Source organism: Tenrec ecaudatus, chromosome 12 (genome assembly GCF_050624435.1).
Source record: "Tenrec ecaudatus isolate mTenEca1 chromosome 12, mTenEca1.hap1, whole genome shotgun sequence".
NCBI classification, from domain to species: Eukaryota; Metazoa; Chordata; class Mammalia; order Afrosoricida; family Tenrecidae; genus Tenrec; species Tenrec ecaudatus.
This window is the reverse complement of record NC_134541.1, coordinates 108,445,556-108,462,462: the sequence shown is the minus strand read 5'-3', so window position 1 is coordinate 108,462,462 and position 16,907 is coordinate 108,445,556. Positions and strand designations below refer to the sequence as shown.

The 16,907-nt window shown below is 42.2% G+C and overlaps 1 protein-coding gene across 1 annotated transcript; it reads left to right on the top strand.

Moving 5' to 3' along the window:
* The first annotated feature begins 5,798 nt into the window (after positions 1-5,798).
* On the top strand, positions 5,799-6,776 carry LOC142422806 (olfactory receptor 1f45-like). The gene has a single exon (XM_075528045.1). It carries the CDS (start codon positions 5,799-5,801, stop codon positions 6,774-6,776), a length of 978 nt encoding a protein of 325 aa, XP_075384160.1.
* The last annotated feature ends 10,131 nt before the right edge of the window (positions 6,777-16,907 follow it).

Sequence of the window (16,907 nt, the reverse complement as noted above, 5' to 3'; positions counted from 1 at the left end):
ATGGGATTTGGTGTTTTGATTTAGATGCTTAGGATTCTCGTGTCAAGGGACATCTTAGTCAGATGACTTAATAATGTGATTCGTGGTTCTGTTCTACTGCACACTGCACTGTGTATTGCCTCAGATTTAACCAGTTTGTAAGTGGACATTCAAACCACAACAATTGGCCTCTATTAGACTGTGACACAGGGAAGAAGGATACTTAAGTATAAAAGTAGGGTAGGGAAGGTGTGACTAACTTCCTCTTGGAACCACTCACTGCCTCCTTGCCATGAAACCAGCATAACTGTTTTATTTTGATCAGAGTTTCCATAGGAGCATTCTGATCAAAAGAGGGGGAAGTAAATAGCAGAATTTAAAATGATAGTACAATCAAGAGTTCCTGAAGTCATGCAGGTTGAGGGAACCCCTGCCGCTCTTGCCCTGAGATCATCTTTAAATCTTAAACCAAAAATATCCCATGAAATCTTCCTAAAATAATCGTTTAGATTAACTTAAAAAAGGTTATGCCATTAGCACTGTGCTCTGTTAAAGACAAACTCACTGTCTTTGAGTCAGTTCTGACTCAGAGAAGCCCTATAAGACAAAGTAGAACTGCCCTTGTGAGTTTCTGAAACTGTAGCTCTTAATGGGAGTAGAAAGCTCTGTCTTTCTCCCAAGGAAAGGCTGGTGGTTTTGAACACTGGATCTTTCCATAGCCCAACAACTAACTTTTAGTCATTACACAAGCAGGGCTACTTTTTAAGAACTCTCTCTGCAACAAAAAACTAGCTCTTCAAAATAAAACTCACAGTAACTTGCAAGACAAGACAGGAACCTTAGGGGCCAGTGTGTGTATGCTAATGAGGAAGAATAATTCTGAAAAGGAGGGTGAGAACGGTTGCACAACTTGAAGACTATAATCAGTGCTACGAATTTGCATGTGCAGACACTATTGCACTGGTATGTGCTTTGCAAGTAGAGCACAGTAAACAAAATTAAAACTGACTAAAATATTACAGCCTTGAGTTCTTATAGGACAGCTCTACTTGTCCTTAGGTTTGCTGTGTATCAAAATTGATTTGACAGAAAAGGGTTGATGTATGATTTTATCAATATCATTGTGTTAGTCCAGGTTGACTAGAGAAACAAATCCAGAGACAATATGTGTATGAGACAGAGCTTTATCTGAAGAGTAATTACATATTAGGAAAAAATCCAAGCCCAGTCTAGATTGAGTCCCTAAGTCTGATATTACCCCATATGTTGATACTAGTCCATAAATTCCTCTTTAGACTCACAAAGCCATGAAATGATGCAAAATGCAGGAAGATCTTATGGAAAGCCTTGTGGACCCAGTGGGGGTGAAAGCATCTCAGCTCTGGCGTGGGTCTCCATGTGACTACTTCAGCTCCAAGATTCTGGCTCCATCAGCATAACACCATGTGGTTTCTCAACAGGAATGTCTCACACAGAATGAGTATATCTGGCTTCCAGTGAACCATTTTTCTCCTTTATCACTCCCAATGAGGTCATCAAGCTGCAACATTATTGACAGGCTAGACTCCACACCTTCACAGTTGACCGGACACTATGTAATTCTCACAATCATTAAAAGTTCTTCTTATCAAGCGTGTGAATAAGCAAATGTGGTGAAGAAAGCTGATAGTGCCCAGCTATCAAAAAATATAGCGCCTGGGGTCTTAAAGGCTTGAAGGTAAACAAGCGGTCATCTAGCTCAGAAGCAACAAAGCCCACATGGAAGAAGCACACCAGCCTGCGTGATCACAAATTGCTGAAGGGATCAGTTATCAGGCATCACAGAACCAAAAAAAATCATATCATTGTGTGCTCACCTCCCTAAAATGATCGTTGAAGACAAATAGGTGCATAAGCAAATGTGGCAAAGAAAGCTGATGATGCCCTCGTATCCAAACCTATAGCGTCTTGGGTCTTAAAATACTGAAGGCAAACAAGCGGCCATCTAGCTCAGAAGCAACAACATCCATGGAAGAAGCACACCAGCCTGTGCAATCACAAGGTGTCGAAATGATCAGGGATCGGGTATCATCAGAACAAAAAATTCTATCATTGTGAATGAGGGGGAGTGCGGGGTGGAGAACCAAAGCCCATCTTTAGACAATTGTACATCCCCTTATGGAAGGGTCGCAGGGAGGAGATGAGCCAGTCAGGGTGAAATGTACAATGATGAAAAATAAAACTTCACTCTCTAGTTCCTAAATGCTTCCTGCCCACCACCACCACCACCACTATCATGATCCCAATTCTACCTTACAAATCTGGCTAGACCAGCGGATATACACTGGTACAGAGAGGAACTGAAAACACAGGGAATCCAGGATGGTGATAGTGGCGATACCTGGAGAGTGGAGGGAGGGTGTGGTACAGAGGGGGAACCGATTACAAGCCTCCTCACTGGGGAACGGACAAAAGAAAAGTGGGTGAAGGGAGACATTGGACAGTGCAAGATAGGACAAAATAATAATTCATAAATTATCAAGGTTTCATGGGGGAGAAGGTGATGGGGATGGAGGGGGGGAAATGAAGGGCTGATGCCAGGGGCTTAAGTGGAGAGCAGATGTTTTATGAATGATGAGGGCAATGAATGTAGAAATATGCTTTACACAATTGATATATGTATGGATTGTGATAAGAGTTGCATGAGCCCCTAAAAAATGAATTAAAAAGTTCTCGTTATCAATGTTGTAAGTGGATTTTGAAAGGTTTAAATAATTAGACATAGTTATTTAGATTCTAGAAGATTTGAAAGACCAAAAAAAGCGTGAAGAAGTAACTAAAGATCATGATTAGTGACACAGTCAAGATATTCTCTCCTTCACAAAGTTATGCATGAAACTTTATTTCTAAATTGAAGTTGTTAAGTATTCTCAAGGGTAAGTCTTGCTTGCTAGTTAGCATTTGGGGTAGGCAAAGAGTTCTGCTGTCCAGATAGCCTTCTGGAAACATCATGAGGTCTTCTGTTCCACTCTGGATAGTCTAGGCAGTAAATGGGGTCTTCTGGAGCTCATACCATTGCCTGTTGGCCAACATTCAGGGAATGATCCTGGTAGAAGGTCCTTGATATTTCAGCCCAGACATTGACTCTGATGGACCACATAGAGCTCAGAGCTCCCTAATGAGCAAGCCATGGCTATGTGCAGCCTGTATTGGAATTTTACATTTCCCATTGCACAATCCTGATTCCACCACCCCCCTCCATGGGTGTTTATCTCTGGTTAACATCTTATACCCCAGAAAATGGCATAAAGTGTGCTTTTAGAGAACCGAACCTGGGAGAACATTTCAATAACAAGCAACAACAGGGTCTGGTCCAGTTGTCACGTCAACTATTCCGTGAAAACATTCTTTAGCATATTATATAAAACATAATTTTACAAATGTAGTGATGTCACCCGTTCATCTTACTTGATTTTTCATGGACTTGTATTGTTCATCACTCTGTGTTTATAAATGCGTGTGTCCTTTAGAATCTTACACATTATGTTCTCCTTTTTCCTGGTCTATTTTTCACCCCTTCCTCTACCATCTTCGGTTCATGTTTTGTGCTCTGGAATTTTATTCTTGAACTTCTTCCATACTTCCTCTTGGGACAGTTGGATCCACTCTACTTCTTCCAACTGTTTTAAAGGAAACCTTCAGTCTTTCCATCTCATACTCTAATTTAGCTCACCAAAAAGATGGTATTAAAATATCCAAGTGAAAAATACTAAAATAACATAAATCTTCGGTGGCCTTGCTCCTACCCTCCCACATGAGACAAAAATAGTTTCTAGCAAGACTTGGGGCGTGCTCTTAAAAAATTAAAATATCCCAAGAATTTTATGATTGCCAGATGCTTAAAAAGGTGCAGGTAAATAAGCAGGGCTTGATGAGCTAAGCTTTTCGTTGACAACAATCAGTGAAGTCAGAATGTACCAAATTATCAGGAAAATCTCAAGCCCCAAGTAGGAAGCCATCGGTTCTTTCTCCAGCTTTCTCCACTCCTCTGTCTGTGTTTGCATCTTTTGCCCCTCTCTACAGACACTTGCATTTCAGTTCAGGGATCGGGTGGAGAGTTTCCAGCTTCTGGATGGTTATGTTCAGACCAAACCTTACTGATAATGACCTACACTTACTCTGACTCATTTCCAAATTCCTTCAACCAAAAATGACTCCTAAGTAGGTCATCAGGAAAGAAGGATATCATATAAATTGGGCTGCAATAGTACACACACTTGACACTCTGGTCTAGGGAAATTCTGAGAACATGATGATCTGTTGTGATCAGGAGAATATCGGAAGAGGAAATCTGCTCCATACCCTAATTTCCTCAGTCATGGCATGATGTGCTTGTCCTGATAACATCCGTGACCCTATCCCTCATTGCCTTATCAAAAAGAGACAATCATTTATACCAAATGCTTTAGGGATTAAGAACCAATGTTCCCCCAGCATCTCAGCTCTCAAGTACATCAGTCAACCTATACAGGTGTCAAATTCCACATCAATCTCATTGCCATTGAGTGAATTCTGACTCATAGTGACTCAATTATAGGCCTTATGAGAAAATACATCATTACAGAAGCAGACAGCCTCATTGTTTTCCTGTGGAGCAACTGGTGAGTTTGAACTGCAGAACTGGAAATTAGCAGTCCAACACTTACAACCATGCCACTCTTATGCAGATGATTAGACCTGGACAAAACAGGTTTACACAGACAACACTGTAATTCCCAAATTTCTGAGCCAAGGAAACAAGAAGAAAAATATCTATGAATGGAATTTCCTAGTCCATAGACTGAAGTTCACATCACCAAAGTGATGAAGCTTCATGTCCTAGGGGATTCTGTTTAGGGTTTAACTCAAGCATCAAGGTGGTTTCATCTATAAGTTCTGGCTTAGGAATTACATCATATTCATTTTCTTCATAGTCTGGTCAAAAGGGGCCCCAAAGCAGGTGAGACAATTATTCTCTTTCTTTGTCTAATGAGGCTCTCAGGGAATCTGGCACCAGTGACCATAAAGACTCCTGTAAATGCCAACTCTGTGATTTTCCACAAACAATTTTCCTGCATAGAGGACTAAGACCATGAATGCCTGCTCCTCACTTATTCAGAGTCTCCCTATATTTCTTCCAAATTCTAATCTTTATAATAAAAAGAAGCATTGATTAGTCATGCAGAATTGAAAATTTTCTGATAACTTCAGAATCTACTTACCCAGGTAGGATTAAAATGAAGGATATATTAATATTTCCTATTCAAGATAAGGACCCTCTTGTGGACTGAGGGCAACAATAATAAGAGTTGTGACTCTATGAATTGAGCGGTTTAATCTTATCATCAGTTGAAGGTTGTGATAAGTAGAGTAATAATACACAATATCTCTCTCTCTCTCTCTCTCTCTCTCTCTCTCTCTCTCTCTCTCTCTCTCTCTCTCTCTCTCTCTCTCTCGCTCTCAGTTTCTCTCTCCCAGTCTCGCTGTCTCTCACAGCCTCTCTCTCTCTGTGTCTGTCATGGAGCTAGAAATGAATTGGGGTTGAAGCTAAAATATATATATAAACAGAAAGAATCTGGCTACCCAGTTGAACTGTGTATATTCTATGTGATTTTCAACTTTAAAGAAACAAGAGTCGGAAAGAGACAGGAAGCCCAGTGGAATAGTGTCAGACCTTGCTTTTAGCAACTCTATTACTGATTTGTAAACTTGCCTTTGTCTGGCATTGATTTTGTCACATTTTTAACCACTCCTGCCTAGGTTTCTGAATGACTCTTGTGCATTGACCTGATTCTGTAATCATGAGTCGGGCAAACCAGTCCACTGTCTTCGAGTTCCTCCTCCTGGGACTCTCCAGGCAGCCTCAGCAGCAGCAGATCATCTTCGTGCTCTTCCTGAGCATGTACCTGGCCACAGTTCTAGGCAACCTACTCATCATCCTGGCCATCAGCACAGACTCCCGCCTGCACAGCCCCATGTACTTCTTCCTCAGCAACCTGTCTTTTGTAGACCTCTGTTTCTCCTCCACCATCATCCCCAATATGCTGACTAATCACATACTCAGACGTCAGGCCATCTCCGTCCCTGGGTGTCTCACACAGATGTATTTTTTCATGGCGTTTATTGCCATAGACAATTTTCTCCTGGCTGTGATGGCCTATGATCGCTTTGTTGCTATATGCCACCCTTTACACTACACAACAAAGATGACCCATCAGCTCTGTGCCCTGATGGTCACTGGGTCTTGGGTCATTGCCAATGTGAATGCTCTGTTGCACACCCTGCTGATGGCTCGACTCTCATTCTGTGCAGACAACAAGATCCCCCACTTCTTCTGTGATATGACTCCTCTTTTGAAACTCTCCTGCTCTGACACACACATCAATGACCTGATGATTCTTACCGCAGGGGGTCTGGTAATAACGGTTCCATTGGTTTGCATCCTGATTTCCTACATTTGCATCACTACTGCTGTCCTGAGAATCCCATCCACAAAGGGAAAGTGGAAAGCCTTCTCCACCTGTGGCTCCCACCTGGCTGTGGTGTCCCTCTTCTATGGCACCATCTTTGCTGTTTATTTCACCCCGTCATCCACCCACTCGGCTGAGAAGGACATTGCAGCTGCTGTGATGTACACGGTGGTGACCCCCATGCTGAACCCTTTCATCTACAGCCTCAGGAACAAGGACATGAAAGGGGCAATAACAAAACTAATTTATATTTTTTTCATTTCTTTTCAACAGCGAATGGGTTCTAAATGTCATAAAGGTACGTCATAGTTTGTAATAATTTTTTTTCTTTCCCTGGTCTCTGGTATTTAGCAGTTGTCCATCCACGTATTTGGTGAGGAAGAATAAGAGTCAATGTTTCCCAAAGAGAGTGATATTCCTCTATGCAGCAGGAATGATCCAGGGAGATGCAAAAGCTGATTCCTAAAACTTACCCTGGATTGTGGGCTATTGTACAAAAAAAAAAAAGGTTTTCATTGTCAGGTAGGTGTTGAGAAATATTTTTTTCTTGAAACGGACAGAGTAGACTAAAATCTTTGGGAACATATGGAAGTTCAATAGGTGAAGAAAAATTCTTTTATTGACTAATGTGATTAGTCGAACTGTCAATGCCCTCCAATCCAAACCACCAGAACACACCAGTAGCTTATCAGGCTGATTGCTCATTTCATCAAGAAGAACTGCATTCATCGAGGAAGTTCCCAGTCTATGGGTGTTAGAAAGGTCTTCCAGAGTTTGAGTGTTAGCTGATTTTAGTGAGGGTTGTTGTGATCTGGACTTGATGTTGGCAGAAGGTAGCAGCAGTTCTTATTGGGCACAGCAATTGCTTATTTAGACAGCAGGAAGACTGGAGAGAAGTTAAAGCTATAATCAGTAAAGAGTATGTTGCCACCCATATCAGTCAGGATGGGTGATGCTTTGTCATTTCTGTAGCTTGAACAATGTTTACGCTTTTGTCTATGTCCAGTTAAGACTATAGTGTTTTGGGGGCTTCTAACTCCACCATTGAAGGCTCTGTTGTTGGTTTATTTCCAGTCGGTTGAAACACATACTGACCTCATGTACAACAGAACAAACACTTCCTGGTGTCAGGGCCCCCTCACAATAGTTATCTCTGAGCCCATGGTTGCCACCACTCTGCCCATCCATCTCCTTGATGTCATCCTCTGTGTCACTGGTCCTGACTGCAGCAACCATAATGACCTAGCTATTCCATTTCATTTAGTCAACTTCCATAGTGCTATACAATCTCCTCAATGCTTATCTTACTGTCTATTGATTCCAATTTTGCTCCTTTAGAAAAATGTTCTGAGCAGTCTTTTTGTTTGTGTATTAACACTTCGTGGAACTTAAATGTGACCTGAACGTTATTGTGAAAACAATTGCCCTGTAAAACCCAATATCGTCAGGAAGCATGTCCTTGAAACACTGAAGTGGTCCTAAATAAAAGTGTCCTCTGATGATTGACCATGGAAACCCTTAGTAGTCAGCATGTGACATCACCTTCTGGAATATGTGGGTGCTAAGAAGTATGGGAGCTGGCACTGAGCAGGGAAATAGGAACAGGCCTGAACTTTGTCACAAAGATCAACATAGGTTGGGTTCTAAGAGATGAGGAACTGGGCAGAACTATTAGAGCGCCCCTGCTCCCACTTCCATCACCTTGGTTCACCAGGTTGTCCTACAAGAGAATTCATGATGAAGCCATCTAACAGTGTCCTATAGGCTCGCCTCTCACCGTGTAGCTCAGCCTTCTTTCCCGGGTGTGACCTGAACTTCCACCACTGAGGCAGACCAGGAGCCGAGCTGAAGATGGGTACAGAGTAAACAGCAACTGCTTCCCCAGCCCCAGCCTGGCCTTGAGAAACCTTCCTGTTCCTGCCACTATTGTCCTGACATCATCTTTAAACATTAGACCAGAATATCCCATGGAATCGCTTGAAAGCAAATAATAGTTTAAATTAACTGTTAAAAACTCATGTCATTAGTACTGAGGCCTTAAAGGATGGACTCACTGTTGTTGAGTCAGTTCTGACTCACAGCAACCCTCGAGGACAGAGTAAAACTGCCCTTTGAGTTTCTGCGACTGTAATTTTTCATGGGAGTCAAAAAAACCAGCGGGTGGTTTTGGAAAACGGACCTTTCTGTTAGCAGCCCAAATTGTAAACATGATATCACCAGAGCTCCTTTTAAAAGACAAGCTATTTCAAATAAAACTCACAGCAGGAACTCTCAAGTCAAGATGGGAACCTTCCCAGTGGACCTCCCTCTTGTCATGACCTGAATGGGTGCTGTCATGTGATTCTTCCATGTTCCACGACTGAAATTTGTTCTGTGGCCATTTTAATATTGATACTGGTTTTTACTTTTTTTTCTTTTTAAATAAACCATTTTATTGGGGGCTCTTACATCTCTTATAACAATCCATCCATTAATTATATCAAGCACATTTGTACATATGTTCCCACTGTACAATTATGCTTCCAACTCCCCCTTCCACAGGCGTTCATCTCTGGTAAACATCTTGTACCCCAACAAACATCATTACGTGTGTTTTTAGGGGATCCAACCGGGAACTGCATTTCTTTCCTTTTCTTTATTCTAAAGTAATCATTTTATTGGGGGGGTTCTTACAGGTCTTATAACAATCCACACATTTGTTGTATCAAGCATATTTGTACATAGGCTACCATCATCCTTTTCAAAACATTTCCTTTCTGCTTGAGCCCTTGGTTTCAGCTACTCGTGGTTTTGCTCTCATCAAAAACCTACCAACAAAAAAGCCTGAGGGTCAGATGGTTTCACAGCAGAATTCTACCAAGCATTCAGGGAAGAGTTGACACCGATCCTCCACAAACTATTCCATAGCATAGAAGAGGATGGCAAACACCCAAACTCATTTTACAAAGCCAGCATTACTTTGAAACAGGGCAAAGACCACCACAGGTATGGAGAATTGCAGATCAATATCTCTAATGAACATAGACACAAAAATCCTTAACAAAATATTGGCCAATAGAATACAAAAGTATATAAAACATATCATCCACCACGACCAGGTAGGATTCATCCCAGGGATGCAGGGATGGTTTAACATCAGAAAATCCATCAATATTATACATCACATCGGGTAGAAAAACCATACATCACATCGAGTAGAAAAAGAATAAAAAGCCAGCCCCAACCAGAATTAGCCCGACCCCCACAATTGAAGGGAGTAGCACAGAAAATGAAAATAGGTCATCTGGTGTGGGAAAGGAACTGACCTACCACACCACACCCTGAAGGAAGCCAAGGAAAAGGAAAAGGAAGGAGGAAGAACAGAGCAGAGCACACCTAGGCCCTCCAAACTCAGAGGATGATAGCCCGGTTCGAAGGGCCCAATGTACAGAGAGGACCATGTAGCTGGTCCCACAGCAAGATACGACATCCTGCAATGACCCATGGCCCTACACGGGACAGCACCTGAGACACAGTGGGGGATGTGTGACGGAGCTGACCCCACCACACTGAGGCAAAACACTGGGGGCATGCAATGGACTGGTGGGGGAAGCAGAGCAAGGAGGTCCCGAGGGAGTATAAAAGATGGACTTTGGGGGGCAGGACTTGGCACCCCATCGGATTCATCCGATAAACACTCCTAAAGGTCAACAAACGGACCTTGAACTACTAACAGGTTTGGGGTTTGTTTTGGGGGTTTTTTTTGCTGTCTTTTTGCTTTGTTTTTTCTTTTTTTTCTCTTCTTTTACATTTTGTATGTCAGTGGCTTTTATGTTCGTAAGCTTGTCGCTGTTGCTGCCGTCAATGCCATGTTCTTATGTGCCACTTTGGTGCTGTCAAAGCCATCCGCATTTTATGTACATATTACTATATTTGCAGGTCTACCTAGATAAGATAGGCTGGACAAACAATGTGAGAAGAAAATAACAGGACCAACGTTCCCGGAGAGACATGAGAGTGTGGGAGGTAGGGGGAGGTAGAAGGTGTTGGCCAACGCATGGACAAGGGAACAATGAGTGGTTCAAAACCAGTGGAGGGAGGGGATGGGAGGACTAGTAAGGAGTGACCAAGGGCAAGGTAACTGAGAGGAATTAGTGAAACCAGAATGAAGGCTGCACATGGTAGTGGGACAGGAGGAAAGCGTAAGGAAATAAAGGAAAGAAGTAGGAGGCAAAGGGCATGCATAGAAGCTTAAATACAGATGTGTACATATGTAAATATATTTATGATTATGGGGGAGATAGACCTATGTGCATATATTTATGTTTAGTAGTAGGGTAGCAGGTGGATATTGGGCCTCCTCAAGCGCATTCCCTCAATACAAGAGCACCTTGCTCAGCTAAACGGTCATTTCATGATAACCCCCTTCCCGACATGATCGCTGAAGACAGACGTGTGCATAAGCAAAAGTGGTGAAGAAAGCTGATGGTGCCCAGCTATCAAAAGATATAGCATCTGGGATTGTAAAGGCTTGAAGACAAACAAGCAGCCATCTAGCTCGGAAGCAACAAAGCCCACAGAGAAGAAGCACACAAGCCTAGGTGAACACGAGGTGTTGAAGGGATCATGTAGCAGACACCAAAGAACAAAAACCATCATTGTGTGATCACCTTCTCCACATAAATGATGAAGAGGAATATGTGCATAAGCAAGTGTGGTGAAGAAGGCTGATAGTGCCCAGCTATCAAGAGATATAGTGTTTGGGGACTTAAAGGCTTGAAAGTAAATAAGCGGCCATCTAGCCCAGAAGCAACAAAGCGCACATGGAAGCAGCACACCAACATATGTGAAAATGAAGGGCCGAGGGGACCAGGTTTCAAGCACCAAAGGAAAAAAAATCATATCATCGTGAATGAGTGGAGCACATGATGGGGACAACTGGACAACTGTAGACAACTGGGGACAACTGGACAACTGTAGACAACTGGACATCCCTTTCAGAGGAGTACTGGGGAGGAGATGAGTAACTCAGGGTTCAGGTAGCAATAATGAAACTCTCAACCTTCCTCTAGTTCTTAAACACTTCAACCCTGCAACCATCATGATCCCAATTCTACCTTGCAAACCTGGTTAGACTAGAGGATGCACCGCGGTGCAGATGGGATCTGGAAACACAGGGAATCTAGGACAGTTGAACCCCTCAGGACCAAGAGTGAGAGTGGTGATACCGGGAGGGAAGTGTGGGTTGAAAGGGGGAACCGACCTCAGGGATCTACATATGGCCTCCTCTCTGGGGGGATGAGCAACAGGAAAGTGGGTGAAGGGAGTTGACAGGCAGTACAAGATATGATAAAATAATAATTTATAAATTATTAAGGGTTCATGAGGGAGGGGCAAGCACGGAGGGAGGTTAAGGGAAAAAAAGGAAAAAGCTGATTCCAGAAACCCACACGGAAGGAAAATTTTGAGAATGATGAGGGCAACGAATGCCTGTGTGCTTTCCACAATTGATGTACGTATGGATTGTGATAAGAGTTGTATGAGCCCCACTAAAATGATTTTTTAAATAAAATAAATGTTACAGAATATTAAGCTAAAAAAACAGTTGTACGACTCCCAATAAAATGATTTTTTAAAGGAAAAAAAACGAGGTCTTCCAGAATTTGAGCGTTAGCTGGTTTTTGTAAGGACTGTTGTGATCTGGACTTGATGTTGGCATAAGGTAGCGGCAGTTCTTATCGGGCACAGCAGTTGCTTATTTAGACAGCATGAAGACTAGAGAGAAGTGAAAGCTATAAGTAGTAAGGAGTAAGTTGTCACCCAGGATTTTGTCATTTCTGTAGCTTGAACAATGTTTTTGCTTTTGTCTATGTCCATATACAACTATAGTGCTTTGGGGGGTTCTAACTCCATTATGGCCACTTTGTTTGCTACTGAGGTTCTACAAATGTCTCTACATTCAATGAGGGAAGGGTCCATTGAAGGCTCTGTTGTTTATTTCTTTCCAGTCAGTTGAAGCCCATACCGACCCCATGTACAACAAACAAAAAGCACTGCCTGGTCTCAGGCCCCCCTCACAACGGTTATCTGTGAGCCCATGGTTGCCACCACTCTGCCCATCCATCTCCTTGACAGTCATCCTGGGTATCACTGGTCCTGACTGCAGCAAGCATAATGTCCCAGCTAGCCCATTCCATTTAGTCAACTTCCATAGTGCTGTAGAATCTCCTCAATGCTTCTCTTACTGTCTATTGATTCCAATTTCGCTCCTTTAGGAAAATGTTCTGAGCAGTCTTTTTGTTTGTGTATTAACACTTCGTGGAACTTAAATGTGACCTGGACGTTATTGTGAAAACAATTGCCCTGTAAAACCCAATATCGTCAGGAAGCATGTCCTTGAAACACTGAAGTGGTCCTAAATAAACATGTCCTGTGATGATTGACCACGGAAGCCCTTAGTAGTCAGCATGTGACATCACCATGTGGAGTATGTGGGTGCTAAGAAGTATGGGAGCTGGCACTGAGCAGGGAAACAGGAACAGGCCTGACCTTTGTCGCAAAGATCAACACAGATTGGGTTCTAAGAGATGAGGAACTGGGCAGAACTATTAGAGCGCCCCTGCTCCCACTTCCATCACCTTGGTTCGCTAGCTTGTCCTGTAAGAGAACTCACGATGAAGCCATCTGACAGTGTGCTATAGGCTCGCCTCTCACCACAGAGCTCAGCCTTCTTTCCCAGGTGTGACCTGAAATTCCACCACTGAGGCAGACCAGGAACCAAGCTGAAGACTGGTACAGAGTAAACAGCAGCTGCTTCCCTAACCCCAGCTTGGCCTCGAGAAACCTTCCAGTGCCTGCCACTATTGTCCTGATATCATCTTTAAACATTAAACCAAAATATCCCATGTAATCTTCTTAAAAGTATAGAATAGTTTTAATTAATTATTAAAAACTGATGTCATTAGCAGTAAGGCCTTAACGGATGGTCTCACTGTCGTTGAGTCAGTTCTGATTCATGGCAACCCTCAAGACAGGGCAGAACAGCCCCTTGAGTTTCTGCAACTGTAATTCCTCATGGGAGTCGAAAGCCCTGTCTGTCTTCCAAGGAGCAGCGGGTGGTTTTGGAAAACGGACCTTTCTGTTAGCAGCCCAAATTGTAAACATGATATCACCAGGGCTCCTTTTAAAGGACGAGCTATTTCAAATAAAACTCACAGCAGTAATTTGCAAGTCTTGATGTGAACCTTCTCAGTGGACCTCCCTCTTGACGTAACCTGAATAGGCACTAGGCTCAAGTGTTTCTTATGTGTTCCACGACTGAAATTTATTCTGTGGCCATTTTAATATTGATATTGGTTTTTACTTTTCTTTTTTCTTTTTAAATAAACCATTTTATTGGGAGCTTTTACATCTCTCATAACAATCCATCCATTAATTATATAAAGCACATTTGTATATATGTTCCAATTACACAATTATGCTTCCGACTACCCCTTCCGCAGTTCATCTCTGGTAAACATCTTGTACCACCCACCCCCCAACAAACATCATAAGGTGTGCTTTTAGAGGATCCAAACTGGGACCACATTTCTTTCCTTTTCTTTTTTTTTTCTAAATTAATCATTTTATTGGGGGGCTTCTTACATGTCTTATAAGAATCCATACATTTGTTGTATCAAGCATATTTGTACATCATCCTTTTCAAAACATTTCCTTTCTGCTTGAGCCCTTGGTATCAGCTACTCGTGGTTTTGCTACAACCCCCACCCTCACACCCTCATGAACCCCTGATAAATTCCAAATAATTGTTATTTTCATATCCTACACTGTCCACTGTCTCCCTTCACCCACATTTCTGTTGTTTGTAACCCTGGGTGTGGTGGTTATGCATTGATAATTGTGATCATTTCCTCCTTTCTCCCGGACAATTTCCCACTACCCTCATGGTATTGTTACTGCCATTATTGTTCCTGGGGGGTTGTCTGTACTTGATTCCATGTGTCAAGAGTTCTTAACTCCACCAGTGTACATGCTCCAGTTTAGCTGGATTTCCAAGGTAGACCTGGGGTCATGAAAGCGGGTGTGGGGGTGGGGAAATATTACAAAACTAGAGGAATGTTGCCTGTTTTGTTGATGCTATACTGCACCATGGCTGGCTCATCTCTTCTGAGTGACCCTTCTCTGAGGATGTCCAATTGTCTAAGATGGGCTTTGGCTCTCCATTTTTCCACACCTCATAGGTATCAATATGATTATGTGTTTTGAGTCTGCCGATGCCTGATATCTGATCCTGTCGACAACTCATTATCACACAGGCTAGTGTGCTTCTTCCATGTGGGCTTTGTTGCTTCTCGTACAGATGGCTGCTTATTCAACCTCAAGCCTTTACAACTCCAGATGCTCTTTCTTTTAGTAGCCAGGCATCATCAGATTTCTTCACCACACTTGCTTATGCACTCATTTTGTCTTCAGTGATCGTTTTGGGAAGGTGAACATCACAGAATGCCAGGTTGTTAGAACAAAGTGTTTTTGCATTGTGGAAGGACTTGAGTAGAGGCCCAATGTCCGTCTGCTACCTTAACACTTAACATATAAGATATATGTTGAGAGATCTATGACGCTTTCATTATATACAACTTTATTTACACATGCATGTACCTATCTTATTCATCCACTCATCTTACTTTATTTCTTGTGCACTGGCATTATTTTTCTTTCATTTTTTATAAATGTATGTGTCCTTTAGCATCTTGTACACGATTTTCTCCTTTTCCCTATTTTGTCATCCTTTCCTTTACCATCTTCATATCATCTTTTTGTGCTCTGGTATTTTATTCTTGACCTTCTTCCACATAATTCAATACTTTCTCTTGGGACAATTACATCCACTCTACTTCCTCCAACTGTGTTAAAGGAAACCTTCAGCCTTTGTGTCCACCTCCGACACTAATTTAGCTCACTAAGTAGACTGGATTAAAAGTCCAAGGGAAAATAGAATAAATCTTCTGTTTTCTTGTTTCTACCCTTCCACGTGAGACAAAAAAAGTTTTTTTAAAATCCCAATCCAACAAAAGAAGTTTTCCAAATTATTTGCAGAATTTATTCCCTGCTATTAAAAAAAATCCCAAGAGCTTATAACTGCCAGACCTTTAAACAATTGAAGTAAATAAGTAGGGCTTGGCGGGTTGTGCTTTGTCATTGACAACAGTGAGCGAAGCCAGAATGTACCAAATTATCAGGAAAATCTCGAGCCCCAAGTTGGAAGCAATCGGTTCTTTCTCCAGCTTATCTCCACTCCTCTGTCTGTGTTTACATCCTTTGCCCCTCTCTACAGACACTTGCTTTTCAGTCCATGGATCAGGTGGAGAGTTTCCAGTTTCTGGATGGTTATGTTCAGACCAAGCCTTATTGATAATGACCTACACGTTCTCTGACTCAGTTCCATATTCCTTCATCCACTCAGGACTCCTCAGTGGGGTCATCAGGAAAGAATGATGTCGTATAAAATGGGCGGCATGGGTACACACACTTGATACTCTGGTCTAGGGGAATTCTGAGAACATGATGATCTGTTGTGATTGGGAGGATATTCCAAGAGAAATCTGCTGCATACCCTGATATCCTCAGTCATGACATGCTGTGCTTGCCTTGATAATATATCCATGTCCCTATCCCTCCCCACCTCATCACAAAGAGACGATCTTTCACACTAAATGTTTTCAGGATTGAGAGCCAATATTTCCCCCAGCATCTCCGCTCTGAAGCACATCACTCAGCTTATACGGGTGTGAAAACCCAAATCAATTTCATTGTCATTGAGTCAATTCTGATTCATGGAGACTGATATATAGGCCTTATGAGGCTGTGCATCTTTAGAGGAGCAGACAGCCTCGTTGTTTTCCCGTGGAGTGACTGGTGTTTTTGAACTGCAGACCTTGAAATTTGTAGTCCAACACTTACTGACCATGCCACTCTTAAGCAGATGACTAGACCTGAAAAAAAGTAAACAGGTTTACAGCTACAACATGCAATTCTAAATTTCTGATGTAAGAAATATATTGATGAATAGAATTTCCAAGTCCATAGACCAACGCCGAGATCAACAATGTGATGTTATTTGGTGTTCTATCTAGAGGATTCTGTTTGGAACTTGTTTTAACAAAAATTATGCTTTCATCTATAAGTTCTGACTTAAGAGTTGCACAATATTCACTGTCTTCATTTTCTGGTCCAACGGGGCCCCAAAGCAGGTGAGACAATTATTCTCTTCTTGTGTCTAATGAGGCTCTCAGGGAATCTGACACCAGTGACCATAAAAACTCCTGTAAATGCCAACTCTGATTTTCCCCAAACAACTTTCCTGCATAGAGGACTAAGACCATGAATGCCTGCTCCTCACTTGCTCAGGACTTAACCTTTATTTCTAAGAGTTTGTATTGTGTTCTGTGGTCTTTTTTTGTT